At 27.6% G+C, this 22,521-nt stretch overlaps 1 protein-coding gene across 4 annotated transcripts in view; it reads left to right on the forward strand.

Annotated features, from left to right (window-relative positions):
• Pect (phosphoethanolamine cytidylyltransferase) overlaps positions 1-20,703 on the forward strand; it is a 25,992-nt gene extending 5,289 nt beyond the window's left edge. For 2 of the 4 annotated variants that reach the window (XM_067050604.1, XM_014427880.3), the window contains exons 5-9: positions 528-753; positions 2,781-2,914; positions 4,154-4,220; positions 4,287-4,510; positions 7,812-9,299. In XM_067050604.1, coding sequence (XP_066906705.1) covers positions 528-753; positions 2,781-2,914; positions 4,154-4,220; positions 4,287-4,510; positions 7,812-7,920 — 760 coding nt within the window. In that variant the 3' untranslated portion in view covers positions 7,921-9,299. Of the gene's footprint in view, positions 1-527; positions 754-2,780; positions 2,915-4,153; positions 4,221-4,286; positions 4,511-7,811; positions 9,300-15,319; positions 15,888-20,620 lie in introns of those variants that run through there. The other 2 variants (XM_014427883.3, XM_014427882.3) reach the window with 2 other exon arrangements.
• Positions 20,704-22,521: the final 1,818 nt, after the last annotated feature.

Below are 22,521 nucleotides of genomic sequence, written 5' to 3' on the forward strand. Positions count from 1 at the left end.
TATACACCTGTAAATGAAACAAATTTTTTCTGCATAGTAACACTATGGATTAATTTGATGTTACACATAGCAATATACCAGTGATACTACCGATATGATTTATTGTATTAATAAATTTAAAGTAGCAAAACGGGAGAAAACAAATGAAAACAGAAGACAAAATAGAAAATTAGATGAAGATTTAAAAGGTCACAGAAATTACTGGAATCAATGAAATAATTATTTTAAAAAATATGGTGTTAATAACGTAAAACCAATAAAACTATCTATGCTGCAGTTTACTATTTTTTTTCTTTCACTTATTTTTCTCTTTTACCCATTCATTGTCATTGTTAGAAAATTACTTTAAGGATTCCTCTTGCAGAGATATCCTAACTTTCAAATAGTAATTTTTAGCAAGTAAACATTTCTTAAGTTTTAATTTATTTTTCATGCTAATACTGTTGTCCTATTTTCATATTTAATTTTTCTTACAAGTCATTTGAGGCAATTATTGTATTTCATTTTTTGTTTTATAATGAACTCAGAGAAGTAGAACGTACTAGAGGTGTCTCAACAACAGATATAGTTGGAAGAATGCTCCTATTAACTAGAGAACACTTTCGTCGGGGTGAAAGGGAATATGAAGTTGAAAGAAGGCAGTCCACATCCCTTGGTCTCGATCATACTGCTACTGTACCTTTCACTGCATGTTCTCAGTTCCTACCGACATCCCGGAAAATTATTCAGTTTTCAGAAGGAATGGAGCCACAGGTAGATTTAAGAGTTTGTTTTATTAAAATAATAATTTCAGTTTATTCAAAACAAAGATTGTTTTAAATTTTTTTTACATAGCATTATTAATCTATATCTCCTGATGACTGATCTCACTTTGTTCTTCCATGATAATCGTGCCATAATGGTTTGGTTATTGACTTATTGTAGTACATAGCCAGGAACATCATCATGGGAGAATTTCATCCCCCCTCCCAATAATAGAAAATCAAAAAAGTTGGGAACTTTGAGAATTTACTTTGCGTTATCAAAAATATGGTCAAAATATTTTACTCAGTGTCAATAAAATTTAAAATAATTACTAGTACCTTTTAAGTTAATAAATTGGGATTTTTTTTAACTCAATGTTGTATTTTAGTAGAAAAGTAAATATATTTAAATAGTTGAGAAATTTGATTAAAAGTTTTGGAAATTTTTGATTTGACTCTCTCCCCTTAAATCAATTATTGTAGGAATATCTTCTAGACTGGCCTCTTGCTTCTTTTTTCAAGTTATTTATATGAAGTAATTTCCATTTTATCTTTACAAAGATTTTATTCATCTTAAGAGTATAAAACAAAAATTACAATAAAACTATGTATTTTTACTTACTCTTTAAAATTTTAATTATTTTATAAATTCTACTTTAACACTAGAAATTTATAAATATAACATCTGGTCATTAGAGAAAATAGGATGACAAATAAAAGAAAAAAAAAAATTTTTTTGTTTATAGTTCAATAATTATAATTTTGAAATCTTAAGTCGAACAATCACTAAAATAATCTTTTGTTATTTACAAAGTTTGGCTTTTTCGGAAAAATATTTCAGATTTCAAGCAAGATCTTTGCTTTTTTTTGTTTTTTTAATTTTTACTCAACTTCAATGGACAACTTTTGAAGAGTTGTTTATTAGAAAGTAATGGTCCCTGAGAGCTCGTTTTGGTCTCGAATTGTAGCAATTTCAATTGACTTTGATAATTGAGAAACTTATACACATAGTTTTGGAGTTATTTAGTTACACTTTGACAAACCACATTGATTCCGCTTGAAATTCAAAATATCTTACCAATTTTTACAAAAGCACTTATCTGATACTTCCATTTTTCTTATATTAGTTTGGTGAAAGTAATTGAACTTTGCCAACTAGAATCCAGGTTCAAAATTCGTGTTTATTAGTGTAATATAGAATACATGGCTAATTACATTTTTATTTGTTATCTTTTGGTGCATTCCATAAGGTTTTTCCTCTACATGGGTGACTTTTCCTCTTCATGGTAATTACATTTCTATGTCTTATCTATTGGTGCATTCCGAAGAGTTTTTTCTCAATTGCCATTTTACCTGAATTCCACTTCATATTTTATCAATAGTTTTTATAAATAGAATTTATTAAAATTATATATATACATATGTAGGATCTGAATAATTTATATAGTCATTTTATTTTATTCAATTTCATGTCCTTTTAATTTTTAAAAATTTTTTTCTCTCTCTTTTTGATTTAATAGAGACATTTCTGTTGATTAGAAATGTGAAATTAAATTAAAACAAATAAATAATCTTTTATTAATAAGGCACCTTTCCAGTGAAATTTAAAAGAATTCTTGTTCTCCTACATCTTCAGATTTTTTACAACTTCCTTTTATACATTAAATAAATACAGTGCATTAAAGTAAAAATAGCAAGATTTTTTTTTTTTTTAAATCAACTGAAATTTCATTGAACTGATAGGCTTATAAGTCTCATTATTTATAAATTGTATTATGATTTTTTTCAATTAAGCTGTATAAATTCAATAGTAATACAAAGAGTGTTTCTGTATTTATTACTACAAAATTTAAGAAAAAAACTCTAGTGCTTTATTTACTGAAGTAATAATGATAATCAGAAGAAAATAAAAAAAAAAATAAGAAAGTACAATATGTCAATATTTGGAAATGAGTCTGAGGACCAGAGTTTTTCATGTTGATGTAAGGTATACTAATTTTTTGGCATTGTGTTTCAATTTTTTTTCTTATTTTCCAGAAAGGTGATGTGGTCGTGTATGTGGCTGGAGCTTTTGACCTTTTCCATACTGGGCATCTTGATTTCTTAAAGAAAGCCAAGGAGCAAGGAGATTTCCTGATTGTTGGCCTCCACACAGATCCTACAGTTAACAGGTTTATTTTTATTTATTTTTGTAAACCTAAATTAACCATAAATCTATAATAACCATCCATAACCATTAAATGTTTATAGAATTACTAAATTTCCTAAGATTAATTAGAAGGTTAGTTTGTTTAAAAAAAAAGAAGACTAGTATAAAGTTGCCAAATTTTGAAAATAAATATAAATTGTCTATCTTCTCTATTCCACTAGAAATAAAAAAGTTAACATCTTGTTTTTGGAAAAACTGGTTCTGTTTAAGGAGAAAATAATTTATAAACATAGAAAAAGTAATTGATTTCTGAATTTACTATACATGCATAAAAGTATAATCCTTGATTTGTTTTTTTTTGGCAGTAACTTTAGTTTCAGACTAATGACTAGATAAAGCCCCCTCAACATCTTACCTCAAAAAGAAAAATATTGCATTGAATATTATTTCTGTCTCTTTAGCTTAATGAATCAATTTCAAAACTCTCTATTTTGGCATATAATTTTTGGAAATTGAAAATTTTTGAGTTCTGTCCAAATCAATAGTTACAAAAATTGAAAACATTTAGTTCTTCTATAAATAACTTATTACAATTCAGCTTTTCATGTTTGTAAAAATTACATACCATTACACGCCAATTTTCATTCCACCATTAGGTTTATTAGGTCTTCTAGAATCCATTTTTTTATATTAATCTTTTAGTATTGACACAGATACTTATAATATTTGGTCTGGTACGGTATCCAGTTATTATGATTAGCATTCTTTGTTTGCATATTAAAGTTACTTTACCTGTTATATTTTTTGTAAAACTTAATTTATGATGTTTGTAGTTTATCCTATAACTTTTTACCTTTCATAATTTGGAATATAGTATTACCGTAAGTTCTATTCTGAGGGAAAAAGTTTGAAAAATAAATCATATATGGAGGCATTTTGAATAATTTAGTTTTCATTTAATCATTTATGTGTGAGATATGGTATTAAAATAAATTTCACTCTCAAAGTTCAATTATTGTTTGATTTTTCCAACTTTTTCCTTTTAAATAATTTATGGCTGAACTAGGTATATTACTATTTGTCTTTTTCAATAAATTCAAATTTCATTTAAGCCATTAATTCCAAAACGTTTCTGATCCTTTCAGAATGAAGGATTGATGTCTGTGGAATCGGACCCTTGCCTCTGTGGCTGTTAGCTTAAAAGATACTAACCCATATAATGTAGAGATAGCTTTGAGTTATATTAATTATTTTCTTCCAGGTATAAAGGCTCTAATTATCCCATCATGAATCTTCATGAGAGAGTTTTATCTGTCCTGGCTTGTCGAGTAAGTGTTTTAAATTTTAAGTTTCTTATTTGCCAAGTGTGAGTTGTTTTCTAATGCATTTTTTAGTATGTTAATGAAGTGGTGATTGGTGCTCCCTATGCAGTTAGTGAAGAACTTATGGCACATTTTAAAGTTTCATTAGTCTGTCATGGGTCTAAAACACCAATATCTGATGATACAGATGGCTCAGATCCTTATGATTTACCAAAGAGAAAAGGTATATTCAAACTTTTAGATTCAGGAAACTCAACAACAACGGAAACAATTGTTGAAAGAATAATTAAGCACAGGTAATTTTTTCAATATTTATAAAATATAATGTATATTTAACAATTTAGAAATTGTGTTATTAAATAGTGCTGTAAATTAGTAATTGGCGGTATTTATATATCTTTTAATCTGTTGGGCTCTTATACTTTTTAAAATAAGATATCACTAGTTACTATCTAAACAAGTTAGTTTTAAAGTTTTTGAAATTCAAATTAATTAGTAATCACGATTCAGTATTACATATTAAAAAATAAGTAGGCTGCTATTAAGAAACTACTAAAAGTAATGGAATGTCATATAAATGAAAGAATACATAAGGTATATTAGAATTGTTATTAAATTTGAATGAAATACTCCGTTCTGCATTTTGTGAATTGTGTTTAGTTTTATTTTTTTTTGTATTGTTAAATTTATATTATCAATATATTTTAAAATATTTGGTCTTCTGTCTCTCTAAATAAAAAAAATTAACTCTTTTAAAAGGTGTTAACTCTGGTCATAGAATACCCATTCTTGGATATGCTGATGATTATAACTAAGTTGATAAAAGCTGTTAATGAAGCAGGTCTCAAACTTAATGTTGATAATATAAATGTAGGAAATAATATGCTTGAATAGTTGAAGAAATGTAAGTATTTGGGGTCTGCAATAACTCAAAAAAATTAAATTGAAGAATTAATAAATGCAGTAAATGCACATTATTTCCAATTGTAAAATTAGTTAACTCGCTCCTCCTGACCAAAAACTACTAAGTTAGAGTTAGAGTTAGTTAGTTAGTTAGTTAGAGTCTACTATTATTATTGTTAGAATATACAATTATCCTTCCAACTGTTATTTACAGATGTGGAATGTGGCTGTTTTTTAAAAAATATAAATTATTGTAGAATAAGTAAAAGTACAGTAAACCATATAATAATGATTTTGGTAAATTGAAACCAACTTTGAATGACTTAAAATTTTGTTCGATACATTATGTAAGTGAACTGTATCATTGTTTAACAATTAGGGAAATGCAGAAAACCAAAGTCAATTTTTTTTGCTTAAGTTGTATCTGATATGTTAGAGTACCAGATTAAGCAGGAACATTCGTTTGTTGATTATCATCTTATTTACTATCTGTCTTGGTGATCTATAATTGAATAGAATAAGGCTGCTCATAATTTTCCTAAACAGAAACTTAGAACTAGGTTAGGGGAACTGGAATTATATTAACTTGTCATTAGTAATTGCAATTACTTTGGCTTGACTAGTAATTAAATTTGGACAACAATTATAGCTAGAGAGGTTTTTCAAATAGTTGCAATCATCTATTTTAAATCAGTGTAATTTTATTTCTGCTATTTTGTATTGCAGCAATTGTAATTTAAAATCATTATATTTAACATTAATATCATAATTAATTTTCCTCAACTATCAAATTAAACTAATATATTAATTAAATAATTTTTAGGACAGTTTTAATGTAGGAAATATTTAAATTAATTTTAAATTAAAGAAAATAAAGTTTACTCTCAAACTTTTCAACGTGTTTTCAAAAGAAATTTTTTTCTGTATGTATCTACTGAAATAAATTGTCATAAGAGCATTTTTAATGAAACAAGAATATCGAAATAATAAAATGTTTTTTTGAAAACAAATAGGTACTGCTCATAACATTCGAATTTTAATATTAAAATTTCTAACAAAAATCTTCAGAAATGGTATTAAAAAATAAGTGATGAATAACTGTCAAAGTAAGGAAGCACATGTGTTATTCTGATCACTGTGTATAATTTAAATGGTTTTATTTGTATTACCAATCTCGTATGAAATTAAATAGTTTTATTTTGTTTATGGTGTTGATTCCTATTAGGGTTTGTATTCAAATGACAAACCCTAATAGGAATCAACACCATAATGAATGCTTTAGTATTTAGGATAAGGTGTGCATAATTATATAATGGTGTCTAATTAGGAATAGTAAGTTTGAATGGTCACAAAATTATGAAATGATTGTTTTAATTATTTAAGTTGGACAAAGTGTATTTTTATCCTGTATTAATAATCAAAACACATAACGAAATATGCCTAAATGTATATAGAGAGGGGAAGTGAGATTTATACTCTTAGGCTTTTGATATTCTTTATAAATTAAAACCTTTAGTTTATGTGTATGACCTCTCTATCATAATGATATAACTTATCTGCTCTATTTTGTTATCAAGCTATAAATATCATGCAAAGTCTTTAACTGACAGGATGAGATATTTTCTCTTAGAATTATTTTATCTTTGTTATGATTTATATTTTTAAAAAAATGAAAAATTGATTAGTATTATATTACTATTCAACATTTTAAGTGAACAAATTATATTTATAGTAATTTGATCAAAGATATTCTTCAGAACATTTAAGATATATAAATACTGTTTTGTTATTTTTTTTTCTTTACTATCTATAAGCTGGGTGATTTACTAGATAAACATAGAAGACAGTTTAACAGTTTATCATTTGTCGGTTTCATGAATTGACTCATTCTTCCACATTTTATCCTTATCTAGTCCTTATTTATTCTTTTGATTGGTTTATCAATTTCAAGAAATGAATCATTTATTTAGGTTAGCACAAATAAAAGATACTAAATGAAGTTAAATAGATTCAACATGACCTTGTTTATTTATTTAAAAATTTAAAAGCTTTATCTAATATTTTTATTATTTAACTGTTAAGAATTTTTAATGTTAACATCATATGAAGCATATTTAGGCTATTTCATTGCTTTTTCCTGAGAATTTTTAAGGAATGGAAATTTATATTACTACGATTTATTAAGTGATGAACTATTTTAATATTGTCCAATAGTTTTGTTGACTGGTGTATTTCTGTTAGTATCTTGTTAACTTTTTTGATAATCTAGGTGAAAAAATTGATCAATCATATAAACACTTCTTAAAGGTTAGTATAAGATTTAACGGGTGTTCAGTATTAAATTAATGTAACATGTTATTTATTTATTTAAATTTAATATTATTTCAATGGAACACATCGTTTAGCTCAATCAGCTTCACTCGTCAATGTTCATGTATTTTTCCTCAAAGAATGGAGCTGTTCTTATAGTCTGAATGTCAATTAATTGTCATTATCACATATTAGCCAGAAGTGACAGATTAAAAAAAAATTAAAATAGATTAAAAAAGGTAATAAATTAATAATTTATCTGTTATAAATAATTTCTTTCTGAAAGGTTCTATGGAAATAACCTGAGCTGCTGTTATAATTTCATTTTAAAGACTTTGTTTCAACTCTTGCTATTCATATATTTTTTTTTTTTTTTTTTTACAGACGTGAATTAAATAAGAAAGTACTAAGGTCAAAAAGGTGTAATGAAACAGTTTCAAAGGTCAACCCAGTCTATTCAAATGTCATTTTCCATGACTCGTTGAAAATTTAATTTCATTAATCATGCTGTTTTGGTAGTTTAATGCCCTATTTATTCAAAATAGCACTCGGTTAGAGGGGAGACAGGGTTATCTACAGGCCACCAACACGTTATAGCCCATATATCTCTAAAGAAATGGATCCACTATCTCTTGGACCCACCATCAAATTGATCTTTTAATATCCCAGAGTTATATTTATACAACCTTCATCACTTCATTTTCTGCTAATTATTGTTAAATATGATTGCAATTATTTCTATGGTGGCCTGGATGATTTCTGGTCAGGCTATGAAGTTGGGCCAATTTGGATCTTTCCTCTACTTGTATAAAAAAATTGGTTTATTCTTTTTATACCATGTTATTTTATGTTTCAACTATATTTTTTTAATTATCTATTTTTGTTAATTTGTGTAAAATTAAGATAAGATATACTTATAAAAAATGGATGATACTTAACAATACTTATACTTAAAGTAACTCCACTAGATGATGTATGTTTCAAAGTACACCACTTTTTTTGTGATGCAGTTAACACTAATAATAAATGTTTGTATGCCAATTTTTACAAATGCCAACATTTGTATTGATACATAGTTTTTTTTCGAAGAATGTTTACTTTAGGAGAGATTGGTTGATAGTTTCTCAACTGGAAGTGTTATAAATAACTTCTTTAAAACTGTCGAACCAAAACAAAATTGTCTATTATAATATTGTTTTATCATTTTCTATCTTCAGAAAAAAAAAAAAAGAAGCAATTTAATGTATCAATTTAAACATATTAGTATTAATTAATTGTTAAAGGACAATATCATAATATCTATGATTGAATTATTAGTTTTCTCTTATATGATTGTAATCTTAATTGTTATCAATTGCACGATTTTGTATTATTTTCTCTTTGATTACCTGTACCTTATATATATATATATTTTTTTACAATTTGAATCTTAACACATAATTCACAATCATTAAGATTATTATCCATTGTATACATACATTAGTATGGTTCAAAAAATGTTAAAAATTTAGTACCTGAAAAATAAAATTATTCTTATTAAATGTATTAATTTTTTTTAATTAAGCATAGATTCTGTTTCTATAAATTGTGAGTTCAATAATTCATATATAGCCTTGGCAAAAGTTATCGTGATGAAAACATTGATAAAAATAATAATGTTGTAACCTAATTTTCGCAAAATACATTTGATATTTGTTTCCTGATCCAACAGAAATCAGAAGAAATTGTTGATGAATTATCAAAAATGATGAATCCTTTAAGGTTAATAATTATCTAAAAATGCATTTAAAATAAAACTTTTCTTGGAAAAAGATACTAAAAACCAATGGCAACATTAGAAAAAATGTAACAATAAAGTATTATACTCATTATTATATTTTTATTATTACTATAATTTCTATGATATTTTAAATTTTTGTTTATATTACTTCCACATCTGATACCTATGCCTTGAATGTTAAACACGCCGGGCTAGTGAAGTGAGTTATTACTAAAATGTGTTCAGTATCTAGAAATAATATCTTGTGCTAATTATTAATTTTATTAATGTCAATAAAGTCAAACCATGGATTTATATCTCTTGAACAATAGAGAGTTTACAGAACTGATTGTAGTCCCGATGGTTCCTAACATTGTGCCATCTTTGACAGTTAGTAGGGATACCATTGTAAATGAAATACATAATTTTAGAATCAGGTAATAAAGAGAATAGAAAAACAAAGTAAGAACAACTTGATTTTTATTTTTTTTTTAGAGGTGTCGAGAATTAGAACATTTTTTGGAGAAGGGTTTGTTCAAAAAAGGTTAGTGGTCCTGACCGACACATTCATTACTCCTCAGAAATTAATCCAAATTCAATTTGTTACTTCGACCATTGGAAAACTGAATTGCTGCTTTTTCAACCCATATCAATAATTTTATACCATTAAAGGGAGAAAGGGCATTGTAGAATAATGAAAATCTTCCCAAACCTCTTTTAGGTTCATATCTTAGTTTTCATCCTTTGGGAAGTTGGGGATTATGCCATTTTAATTTGTTTAAAAAAAAAAAATATATATATCGATTGAAATACAATAACTTTGAAATCCATACCGAGAAAAGGCAGAAAATATATAATTTTTTTTCTTCTAAGCCCCATGTGTGCCTGGGGATGAAGTCATGATTAAAATGGGGTTGAAAATCTTTTTCTGCATTCTGGTAATGCATTTTAAGAACGGCTGAGGAAATTTGATTATTTGTGAAGGTGTAGTCTGTATTTTGTGTCTGTCTGTTAGTATGGGTGATGGGGGCAGAAAATAAACCCCTTCTTTTTAAGTTGAATAAATTAATTTTGTTCACAACTCCGAGAGCGCATTGGTAAGAACCCAATGCATATATAATATTTTTCGATGTAGTATAAAAAAAAAGTTAATTGAAATCGGTGTCTTATATACATGGCCTCTATTTTTAATCTGTGAATCCTGAAACAGACTGCTCATTTGGTTAGTGAGTGGTTCTGATACGTTCCCGGAAGAAAAGAGGTTGTGTTTGTTTTTAAATAAATAACATTATTCTAGTTCATTGTGATATTCACTTATAAATAAATAAATAACTTTATTCCAGTTCATTGTGATGTTCACTTATAAATGTGGAAATCGAGTGGGTTGAATCTCGTAATCTGTTACTTTTGTGCACGCTTTTCTTCATAATCTTGCATTAGATAACGTATCTAATCGTGTGTTACAAAGTTATGAATGATTCGAAATCACACAATTCCCTTTCCCTACATTACACATAATGTGTGATGAATTGTAAGACATAAACAAATATTAATTGTCTATATATTTTTAAAAGATTAAACGAAACTGCTATTACGTACTATGGATAACATTATATTTAAGTTAATGTTATTATAGTACGGGGCAAATGGGGCTATAATCCAAATTTCATTTTTATTTTTCCCTGATTTCCGTATTCGTGTTAAACATGGGGTCCGGATTACTGAGGCTTCGATAGGAGTTGTCTAAATACATGTAAAGATTCGAAGAGTTTTTTAAAAACAAATATATCCTTATAGAAACTATTTCAATTTTCAATAAATACTCTGACAATGTTTTTTTACTTATAAATATGAATGCTGTTTATAGAGCAAAGAGAAAAGAATGTGTTGTACATCGAGCCTAAGTTAGCATGAACACTGAACTTGTTCCTTCTCTTCCGCAGAAGAGGAGGCGAGACGAGTGTTGTGAATAAAAACTGTTTCAAGCTTTGCTAGTTTTGTGAAAACTTAAAGTTAAATTAAATCATAGCTACTATCATTACTAAGTAATTAAAAAAACAATAAGTGTATTTAAAACAATTAGCTCTTGTTTATTATAATGCTGTAGTAAAGTTCACTACTCCACTTGGACTAATGCCTAGTTGTTGCTTACGCCACGCTTGGCCTCTAGGTAGTTCGTAATTTCATAGTTTTACATTTTGTATTTCTACCATTTACTAATTTACAGCACATGGAAAAAAAATTTAGGAGCTAGCCATCCCGACAGCCATGTTTTGAAGTATAATAACAAATACTCTACGAGGTCAACTAATGAAATATTTAATCTTCTGGCTATTTTAATTTTATAGTATATAGAGATAATTTACTAATCCAAGATATTAAATTGTTAAGTTTTGCTATATCATTATTTGTATTCTTCAAAGAAAGATTTTAGTTCAGGTTTATTAACATAAAAATCGCCTTACCTTATGTCTTTCAAATGAAGGGACATGTATTTAATTCAAATATTTGAAACCTTACCCTCTTAATTAAAAACTTTACTAGGCTCCTAATTAAAATAGATTAATCAAAACTAAACTTACTTAGGATTGACGCCATTTCCCAAAATTTTGAATGGTATTTTCCAGTTTATCGGAGGTGTAGGGCATATTCCCTGAAATTTTTTTTTAGCCATTTTGAACACAATAACCTCTTTGAATAATATTTTACAATAATTTTGGCAGTTAGTTGTAGATTATCAAATTTCCCAATATTCTGGACTTTCAGATTATCGCGGTGGAGAAGACACATCCATACCCCGACGTCCCTGCATACTAGTTTTATATTTTTATTATTTTGAAGTTTTATTGTATTCATCTGAAGTTCTTCCCTTTCGTAAACACGCTTATTTTATTTAAGTCCAGTAGATATTAAATTTAACAGAGTTCTTCCAGAGAGTTTTTCCTCTTCTCCTTCAGCGTAATGGCAAACTCGTGAATGGAACCAACTGACATTCTTTCAAAAATATTAACTAAGTATTTAATAATTAGTTTTTTCACTGTATGACATACATATTAGAACAACAAAATCTTAAAACGTCACCAAAATATAATTATTTATTTTTGCTGAACCTTAAGATTCTAGTGGTTTCCAAACTTTTTTGTCCTACCGCCCCCTTTCCTGGAAATATATTACTTTGCGCCCCCCTGGAAATCAATTTTTTTTTTAAATTTTAATAGGAATTAAAGGGAAATATATATGTATTAATGTTTCTACCTTTTTCGTAAAATATAGCAAAGAAAGGTTTAAATAAGAAACATTGATCTTGGAAATTATGAAACTATTGAACTCAGAATGAATGTAATACAAAAGAAGTTAAAACATTCGAAATTATCTTAATGAGGAGGATGAACGGGTGTTCTGCTCCCAATTTAGTAATTCTCGGCTGTTTACGTCAGCTGTAATATTGTTGACCATGGCAACTTGTAGCTATTCATCGCCGCCCAAATGCACCTGTGGCCGCCACCGCCCCCCTGAATCGCTGTAGCGCCCACTCTGTGAATCACTGCTCAAGATCCTCAAAAATATGTCTTATTAATATCCAAAATATATATAGTACTTTATAAGTATACTAAGTACACAATCTAATATTTTGTGTGGTAAATGATTATGCTTTGATAATTTCCAATTTAATCACACATCTAAATTATAAGTGAATGATGCATGCATTAAAAAAATATCTCTTATTCTCCTTTCTTTAGCCATGCAAACCCAGTAAGGGTACTTTCATTTAGTCTTGAAGAAGACTAAAAGTATTTTCATTAATTGAAAATTATTCTAATCAATGAGTTTTTTTATAGTTAATTGCCATAATGAGGTTATACTACAGATTATATTTAGATCACCCAGGAACCTACCTCTGGAAGTAAACAGTAAGTCTGGGTCTGGTTGTTGCAAAGTGTAGTGAATATTCATAAAATTTAAATTAAAAGCTACCCATCCAACATATTTTGATTTTTTTTAAATTTGATTTGCTCTCTTTCGCTAAAATCACATTTGGAAATCTGGCTGATGGTAACTGTAGTGAAGTGTTGTGTCTGATGCATATGGAATGACATCAGCAAAGTTCAGACATGAGCAAAATTCAATTACCGAAAGGAGTCCTGAAACATACCTTGTTATCTTCAAAATATTATCTTGATTTTGAAAATTGCCCTTTTGGCTTGTTAAAATTGTTTCAAAATCTTTCCAGATGATATACCAAGAATCACAGTACTGGAAAAAGCTACTGCATGGAAGAGTATAAAAAAATATTTTTATTGGCAATTCGACATAATAAAGCTAAGTTTAGCCAGGGGAGAACTGACATGTTTGGGCTTGATGGAACTGATTTGGTCTTCTCTCATCAGAGATTTCAAGCCCAAAATGTATTTGATTTTTGAATACTCCTTTGTTACTCATACATAGATTTAACTGATGTTGCATTATATGTAGTGCTGGAAACTACCAACTGTCAAGGCTTCTGGGGGAAACATTTTTTGTCCCTAAACACTTCCTAGTGATTTAAGAACCTCAAAAAAAATTAATTTAAAAAATCAGATTAGGAAAAATTTGAGTTGTTTAAATCAGAAGGTGGAATGGTGGCTGTTTCATGAGACTTTGAAATTACTTGGTGTTTAAAATAATTTTAAAATTTTGACAATAAATCCAGCGGTGGAGGTTTCTACTTTAAGTGTTTTTCATCTCTAACATTTTTGTATTTATCCTAATCTTCTGTTTCAGCTTTTTGTTTAAACTTGATTGGTATTATTAATCCATGCACTTATAATGATTTTAATAGATTTTTATTGCTTGATGGTGTCATAACTTTAAACTAATACAGCATTGAAACATTTGTGTAATTTTGGACATGGTTACTACATCGTATTTAAAATAAATAATTTTATGAACATGTAAAAAAAAAAAAATATTTTGTAAATTTCATCTTCAGGTATGATAGAAAACTGGGTCTTGTTTTTAAAGAGGGAAGCAAGAAAGCGATGTAGATGTTATTTTTAAGGGCCAACTTCTCCTGTTTTATTCATGTGGATTGCATTATATTACTGTGTATTATAAGTCTTAAGGTGCCTGGAAATTATAAGAGCCATTCAAATATAACAGTCATTAGAGTGTTAACCCCTTAACACACAGTTTTTTGAAAAACCAGCAAAAAAAAAAAATCAAATTTTTTTATGTATAAAACACAATTTAGAACTTTATCTTGGCAAAAAAAATAATCAAAATTTTAATTTTAATTTTGGATCATAATACCTAACTCTCTATGTAAACATAGGCTAAAGTTATATATAGAGGATTATTACAGAGAATAAATCACTGTTATTTATTTTATTATTATCACATTGTTATTTTCAATTGTTGATTATATTCGAGTGTGTAAAATTATAGCAGCATAAAATACAATGCCGCTCAAGTTATCTGGAGTGTGCTCAGCTTGGTCTGTTTAACACGCTCAAAGTAACTCGAGCGTACCCGTTAAGTGGTTAGTGAAGAATAATACTTTTAAACTTATACATTAGATATTCAGTTATTAAAAAGGGCCAAGGAAAATAACTATACTTTATTACTTATAATCTATCTGTATATAGTATTTGAATAATAGAGCTTAGAAAAGAAAAAAAAAACAGAAAATAATTTTTTCTTGACTATTCATTTATGATCACCTGTATACATACTTATTTGATTGAAAGGGAAATTTAATTATGCGTTTTATACATCAGCACTATACAGCAAGCATGAATTTCTTGTATTTAGATCTCTGAAATCTTACCACAAATAATATTTGTGTTTTCTTTCTTATTTGACTAATTTATTTGCATTATTATTATTTGCATCTAAAAGCATTTATTGCAAATTATTAATTTTTTTTAAAGCATATTTGATTTTAAGAATAAATGCAGCTTAGATCAATATAAAATGACTAATATATCATATCACTTATATTTAACTCCTACTATATACACATGTTTCATTGCAATTATTTGTTATGACTGGGAATTAACATTTTTATGTTGGTGATGGCTGCACTTTGTAGAAATTGCTTCAATTCTTTTCCTAATATTTTTTTTTCTTTTCGTATCTACATTTTTGTTTCCAGATTGGAATATCAAGAACGAAATTCCAGAAAGAAGAAACTTGACAATCATATAATCTAGTGCAATCAGAACACTTTTATTAATGTCCCTGCTTACATTCCTGAATACATAATCTCTGAGACCAAATAAGAAGATTATATGCCATGCTATAGGCAAAACATTTTAAGTACTTAAAAAAATTAAAATAAATAAAGACAAATAATTTATTCGCTCATATTAAATTCTAAATAGAAAAATCTCTTTTAGTTACCATTATTTAATATATTTTTAGTATGTTATTGTTAATATATTTATAAATATTTACCAAAATGTTGTTATAGTTTTAATTACAAAGTTACTATTCCTTAGCTTTTTATTTATTTATTTTTTAAATGTTTAATTTACTACCTTCTCCCTTTGAAAAATAGTAGACTCTAAATAATTGGTTACTAATCTCCGTTATAGCACAAGAATTTTGGAAATGCCAAACAGAAATTTAAAAAATAAAATAAATCAATAATTGATCACTTGGTTAGGTTGTCTGCATGTGGTAGGGGAGTGGCATACAGTAAAATGTATTTACATAAATTTTAGATGAAACAGTCTTCATAAGAAAATTGAAAATTTATTTATATAGGTTCTCCATATCATTATTGGGGATTTTCTCTTGTAATGGTTTCCTTTTCTTTGTTCTAAATTGATTTCTTAAATAATAATTAAAACAACTCTGTGGTTAAAGCATCCATTAGATAAATTAGTATTACAATATGTACTATTTATTTCGGTTAAATAAAACTGTGTTGCACATATCTATATAATCTTTAATCATGGGTAGTTTAAAACATATTCTAATTATAATTTATTCAAATATATAATTCTTATATTAATCAAATTTTAATTGACAATATGGGTATTTTCATAATAAGTGAATTATTGGGAGTCTACTATTTTTGATTAGTACGCTGGTCCATTATTATAATCTTGATTTGTAAGAGCATGGTTTCTGTTTAAAAAATTCGAAGATATCCTTTGAATAAAAAATATAACAATAATTAATTAATGTTACCTTCTCATTGAAAGTACATATGTATATATGCTAAAGAAATTTTAGGATTAATAAATTAAATATACCATTTGTGTTCCAAAGATTGGAATGCTACTGTTTTGTAGCTTCTTTGATGATTGTTGTTTAATACATCACTCTCTTGTTATTTGTGTTGCACAATATAAAGTTGTACATTTAAATAAATTGTAAAATATAGATATATTTAAAAATAATCCTTTTTATAATAAATAAACTATCATAAAAAATTTTCATAATTTTTATTGCTAGTACTCCAACCTTTTACTATTCTTGTTGGTGTGTGACTGTATCTGGAACATGTTTAATTTAAATTGGTGTTTGCTTCTTATGTGGTGGATTAATGTCTTTGTAATGGATGTTGTAATAAATTGCTATTAAAGTAATGGTACTTTTACTAAAGAACCATCTCTGTTTGTTTAAAGTATGTAACTTAACCCTTTCAGTGTAATGACTACTACAGCACCTGTGAACAAGACCTCTTACACACATAGGCACAACCCTTGTAGTCCTTTGTTACTAAAATCATTTATAATAAATAAAAGGCTTGGAAATAAAAAAATTCTTTTGTTTATTTTACAGTTTTGGTTCCTTCCCACTGAAAGTATGGAAGCTTTTTATTTATGCAGGAAGTGAAAAAATGTCTTCCTCTGAATTGAAATTATCTACATGCCTTATATATTTCAGGCATCACCATGTACTACAGATAGTTTATTTTAAATGATTGTCACACTAAAAATTTTAAAGAGGGGAACTAATTTTCTGAAGCATGTTTAAGTAAACAATTAAAATATTTAATTTGTTTTCATCACACATTCGTTGTTAGGATTTGTTTTTCCTTATGCTCCCAAAAGGAATGGCTAGGAAGCTATACTGGCCTACTTGGCAAACTTTTGTTTGTCACTAATGCAGATTATAAAGTTTTTCTAATGCAAAATAAGGATGGATCACCTATAAAAAGAACACCAATTCCCTTGAAGCTATTCATTGCAGAATACATTTTTTTAAATTGATAAGCTCATAAATGTAGGCTTTATATTTATAGGAAATAATGGAATATGAATGAAATCTTATTAAAGTAGGGAACCTGTACATAAAGCTTAAGAAAATTAATACATTTTTACTTATTAATTAAAAATTCTAATTATCTCATTATTTCACTTTGCAAACATTCTAATTGTCAGTATTTATAATAGGGCTGCCAAATTCTAAATATTGGGCATCGAATGGCTTAAACAAATTTTTATAATCATTAGTAATTCAATGGGATTTCAACAATATTCTTTAGCATGACCACATTCTTATATTACTGTCAATCATCTAAATAAGATTCCCTGGTTTTGACCTACTGCTTTACTTTAATTATATTTCTTAAAAGCGTCATTTTATATAAATCATTCAATTTCATCAATCACAGCTCTGCGGTATTTTTATTTTACTGGGTTGCTGAAGTTATTAATCCAGTTTATTTTATAATTGTTGTACTGAAATGCATTAATCTGTATTACCTTGCAAATTCATAGACTCGAGGAAATTTGCATTATTGAGACATAAGATAAGGGTCATTCCTTGTAAGTATCTTTTTTTATTTTCAATGATTTGAACACTCATTAATTTTGTGTTTGGATATGATTTTAAAAACTAGTCAAATAATAAAACTGTTTTGTTGTTTTGTGTACTGTATTAAATTTATGTGATACTCCAACTAGGGTTGGAACAGAAGGCTATTTGCCAGTGTAGTAAGGTAGAGGTTTATTTTATTCGGCTATGAAGAAATAAGAGCCAACTCTCACAGAACTAATTTGAACCTGCCAGTATGCTGATCAAGTCATATTGGTTTCTTGATTTATAATTCTATTGTATGATGAAATAAAATTAATATTTGTCTATATTAAAAAAGAAAGCATGAATTGAGTGATTCATCTCCAATTCACAAAAAGAAAGCTGATGCTAGAATTTGGAATATTAAATGAAAAGCCACTTAATATGTATCCATTACAATAGTACTTTCTTGTATTAGTATTGTGTAATATTATAGTTTTTAATATGCCAGATAATCTATTTCAAATCAGTATAGAAATATTGAAAAACATAAAAAAAAAATTACTTTCTTACTTGCTGACAAAGTAGATTTCAGTTGAATAAGAGTTTTTTTTTATATACCTGTGCTTGAAACAAATTTACTCTTCAGTATTTACAACATTGTAAATATATAAAAATATATTATTTAACAAATGATATTGATATTGATAACAATTTTGTCAACACTACAATATAAAGTTAATCCAGATACAGATAGATACCAAAAAAAATCTCTAATTTGCATAATTTTGATTCATATCCACGGTTTCTCAATCACTCATTTATACTAGTAATATGGACATTTTACTGCCAGTAAATACATTAACTCTCTAGTCTTCCTGAATTCAAAATAAGTACTAGTTCAAAGTACTTATTCCAGACAAGAGAAAAGAGGAAAGAAGGAGACCAAAATTTGAAAATGAGGCTTTGGTTAAGCATATGGATGTCTCAGTTAAGGATGGAAAAGCAGGAGCGACAGTATTTGGATCAAAATGCAGAAGGACCCAATTGCTATCATACCCAATGGTCTTCCAAACTGAAACACATGTAACATAAATAACTGTTCTAGAAAGTCTAAAAGAAAAATTGTATGAATATAAATGGCGCATTCACAAAATTTCAAGACTTGTCTCAGAACCCAAAATCTACTAAACATTTTTGAATAGCGAACATAGTCTTCAATATATGACCCTTGGGCAACAACACTCTGCTTCCAAGGTTTTGGCCAAGCACAACATGGAAAAAATTCAGCAGCCAGCCAACAATCCCTACATAGCTTCCAGCAACTTCATTTGGTATCACTGAATTAATAAAGAGCTGTTAGGGAAGTGATTCGATGATTTAATGATTTTAGTGAATGCGATTTAATGATTACAGCTGCAGCTTCAACAAGTCTCTTAAAATCCTTCTGTGCAAAGATTTCCAGGGAGCCTATGAACAATGGAAAAATAGGGGCAGCAGTGGTATAATGCCTAAGGGTCACACATTAAAGACTGTTTAATCAAGTTTTGGTTCTGAGATCAGCCTTGAACCTTTTTGAATGTACCATGTATAATACTTGAAACGTTAAGGAAAAATTATGTGAATACATAATATCAGATAGGGAGATTATATTGAAGGTCTTAGATTCTCACAAAATCATGCCATGGCTAGCCTCGATTTGCTAAAGCTATCAGCCAGAGACAATAAACTTACCCTAATTTAGGCTCCAAGGCACAAAAAATGAGATAGTCAATGTAAGACCCTCCTTAGCCCCTGCTCAGATTCAGGTGGTAGCAATTATCCCAAAGAAGTGGAATAAAGCTTAAATGACTGTCATTGTTTTTCTGTTTAAGTTGAACAGCTCTTAGGGCAAGAGTATGAAACCTGTTCCCTATACATTTTAGACTGGCTATAATATTTGAAATTTCATTAAGTTATGCTATGTTCCTGTAAAGTCAAGGTTATAGAACACAGATTAAATGAACAATAATACTGACATTTTCCCTAAAAAGCTTCAACAGACTGAAGACAAGGTTTTTTTTTTTTTCTTATTAACATTAGGACTATGAATGGATCAGAATATGGCCCACACTTTACCCCTATGATCAGATCTTATCTAATCCCAAAACAAAAAGTTTAAGTGGCAAATGCAGACCTTAGCTTAACAATTGTTATTTCAAAATATTATTAATTTTCATTCTCAATTCATAAATTAACATTAAACTATACAAATTTTTAAAAAAGCTACAACTTTGATGGACGAGAACTGGTGTGTTCAACGTGGTATTGCCGTTGGCAATATACCAATGTATTATATATTATTGTAATTTGTATTTAAATGAAAAATAAAGATGTTTTGAAAAAAAAACAAAGAACTTTGATGAATTATGTTCAATAGTAGAATCAACCTAAAAGTGAATTGTTAAGATTGAACTTAATCTATGTGATCCCTAATATAGTTTTTGAATTAATCTTAAAGCAAATATTCGAAACAAATTCTTATTCCATTGCTTTTTCTACTTTTATAAATATAATATATCCTTTTTTATCCTTGCATACATGCATACTTTTTATTGTTTATAAATTTAATTATTAGTTGCTTTTTACAATTATTTTGGTTTAATCGTTTCCAGAAAAATATGTAGTTATTCACATGGCTATAATTTATCTTATTTTTCAGGATAACTCTTCTACCTGACCATTTCCACCACTTGGCTTCTGCTTGATTAATTATGTAAATAAAGTTTTTTTGGTACATTTTTATATTTTTCTTCTTCTTTTTTTACATGATCTACCATGTTATTTTAACATTTTTTAAAATAAAACTAATTTTAAATTATTGACTAACATAATGTGGAAAGGTTCCCCGGCCTGTGTTATAATTTTATTTTAAAATATTTATATTGAAGGAGCTACACAAATGCTACAAAATTAATAATCGATAAAGATGGGAAACTGGCCCATATCACTCCAAACTGAGAATAGTGAGGGACAGCCTTTACCTCAAGTCTCATGAAAATTAAAAGTGAAAAATGTCGTGATACTTACAATCCACATTTTCAAGTATATATACACACCACCATTGTTTTTATTTATTTTTTTTTTGTTCTTATTCATTATTAATCAGCATAACTCACATGATATATTTTACAATTCATCTCTTTAAATACATATTTACTTTTATATACATTCACTAGTTTTGTTTTTAGTTATTATTTAATAATTTTCATTGTAGGATAAGTGAAATAGGGAAAAGGCCAGTACAGAAAGAGTGAGAGCCTTTAGAAATTGTTCACTTTTTTATTAAATATGTATATACATTTTATCAGGATTTTTAGATGAAAGATTTAAGTTAAAATTGAATACTGACAAAGGTCAGTCTACAAGATCAAATAATTCCATAAATGTAGTATTCTCAAATTATTTAGAAAATATACAGTTTAAATAATTTGTATCATACTATCATAAATCCACAATTTCTTTATCAGAGTATGAATTAGTGGAAACTGATGAATAAAAAAGATATTTAATTTAATTAAGAGATTTCCCTTCATCAAATTTCATTTCCTTATCCTGAAATAATAAAATCACCAGAAAATACTAGAATCTGGGAAGTTTCACTTCCAATGCACAAGTGCATACATATTTTTACAACCTATAAGATTGTCCAAGTTAGTATAAATAAAATAAAGCATCTAGTTATTATTTGCATATCATTAAATATTCCCATATAAAATTCATACTTTTACACTCTTGCCATAGCACAGGTTTACATTTACTCCTGACCAATGTTATTATACTCCTGTAATGATAATATAATATATAATAACAATATGTTATTATGCTACTGTACTCTTTCTGATTCTTATGAGTTAATATTGGGAGAGAACGTTTATCAGGGTGTCTCTAAACAGTTACTGATATAAATATAATACAACAAGATTGTATTCTGATTGCAAATGCAATTAAGTTTACTTACTCATTTATTATTACTTTTTTAAACTTGGAATCATGAATGAAAAGTATTTATTCACAAAAGTAATTCTTTGTCTACAATTAACAACAGTGGAAAAAGAAAGGAATATTGGTATTGTTTGTTAGTTTTTTGTTTAGTGGCGCCAAACTTCATTAGTCATCAACGCCATTTATATTTTATTTAATTTTGCTTATATTAATTTAATTTTATTTATTTTTTAATTTTATTATTTTTTTTCCTTTAGTTCAATGCAACATTTTTGTCAGTAAATATTGTGATTTTAGAAACTGAAACACTAATTCTATTGTTTTATCATCGTCTCCGAGGGTTTTGGAAATATCTGGGTTTAGTCCTAAGCTATTGTGGTGTGGTGTGGAATATGGGTATTGTTGGAAAATATGGTTTATTGTCATATTATTGTTGCAACACTGGCAGTTCGGAGGCATTTCTTTTGAAATAAGATAGGAGTGGGTGAGTCTCGTGTGACCTATTCTTAGTCTGGTCAGTATGACCTCCTCTCTACGGCAAGGAATATTGGTATTTAATAGCACCTAACACGGATAGGAAAGGTAGTGTGTCTTACATTGTAACAGAAACAATTATTA

This window comes from Halyomorpha halys, unplaced genomic scaffold (assembly GCF_000696795.3).
Source record: "Halyomorpha halys isolate HHAL.00 unplaced genomic scaffold, Hhal_1.1 Scaffold678.1, whole genome shotgun sequence".
NCBI lineage: Eukaryota > Metazoa > Arthropoda > Insecta > Hemiptera > Pentatomidae > Halyomorpha > Halyomorpha halys.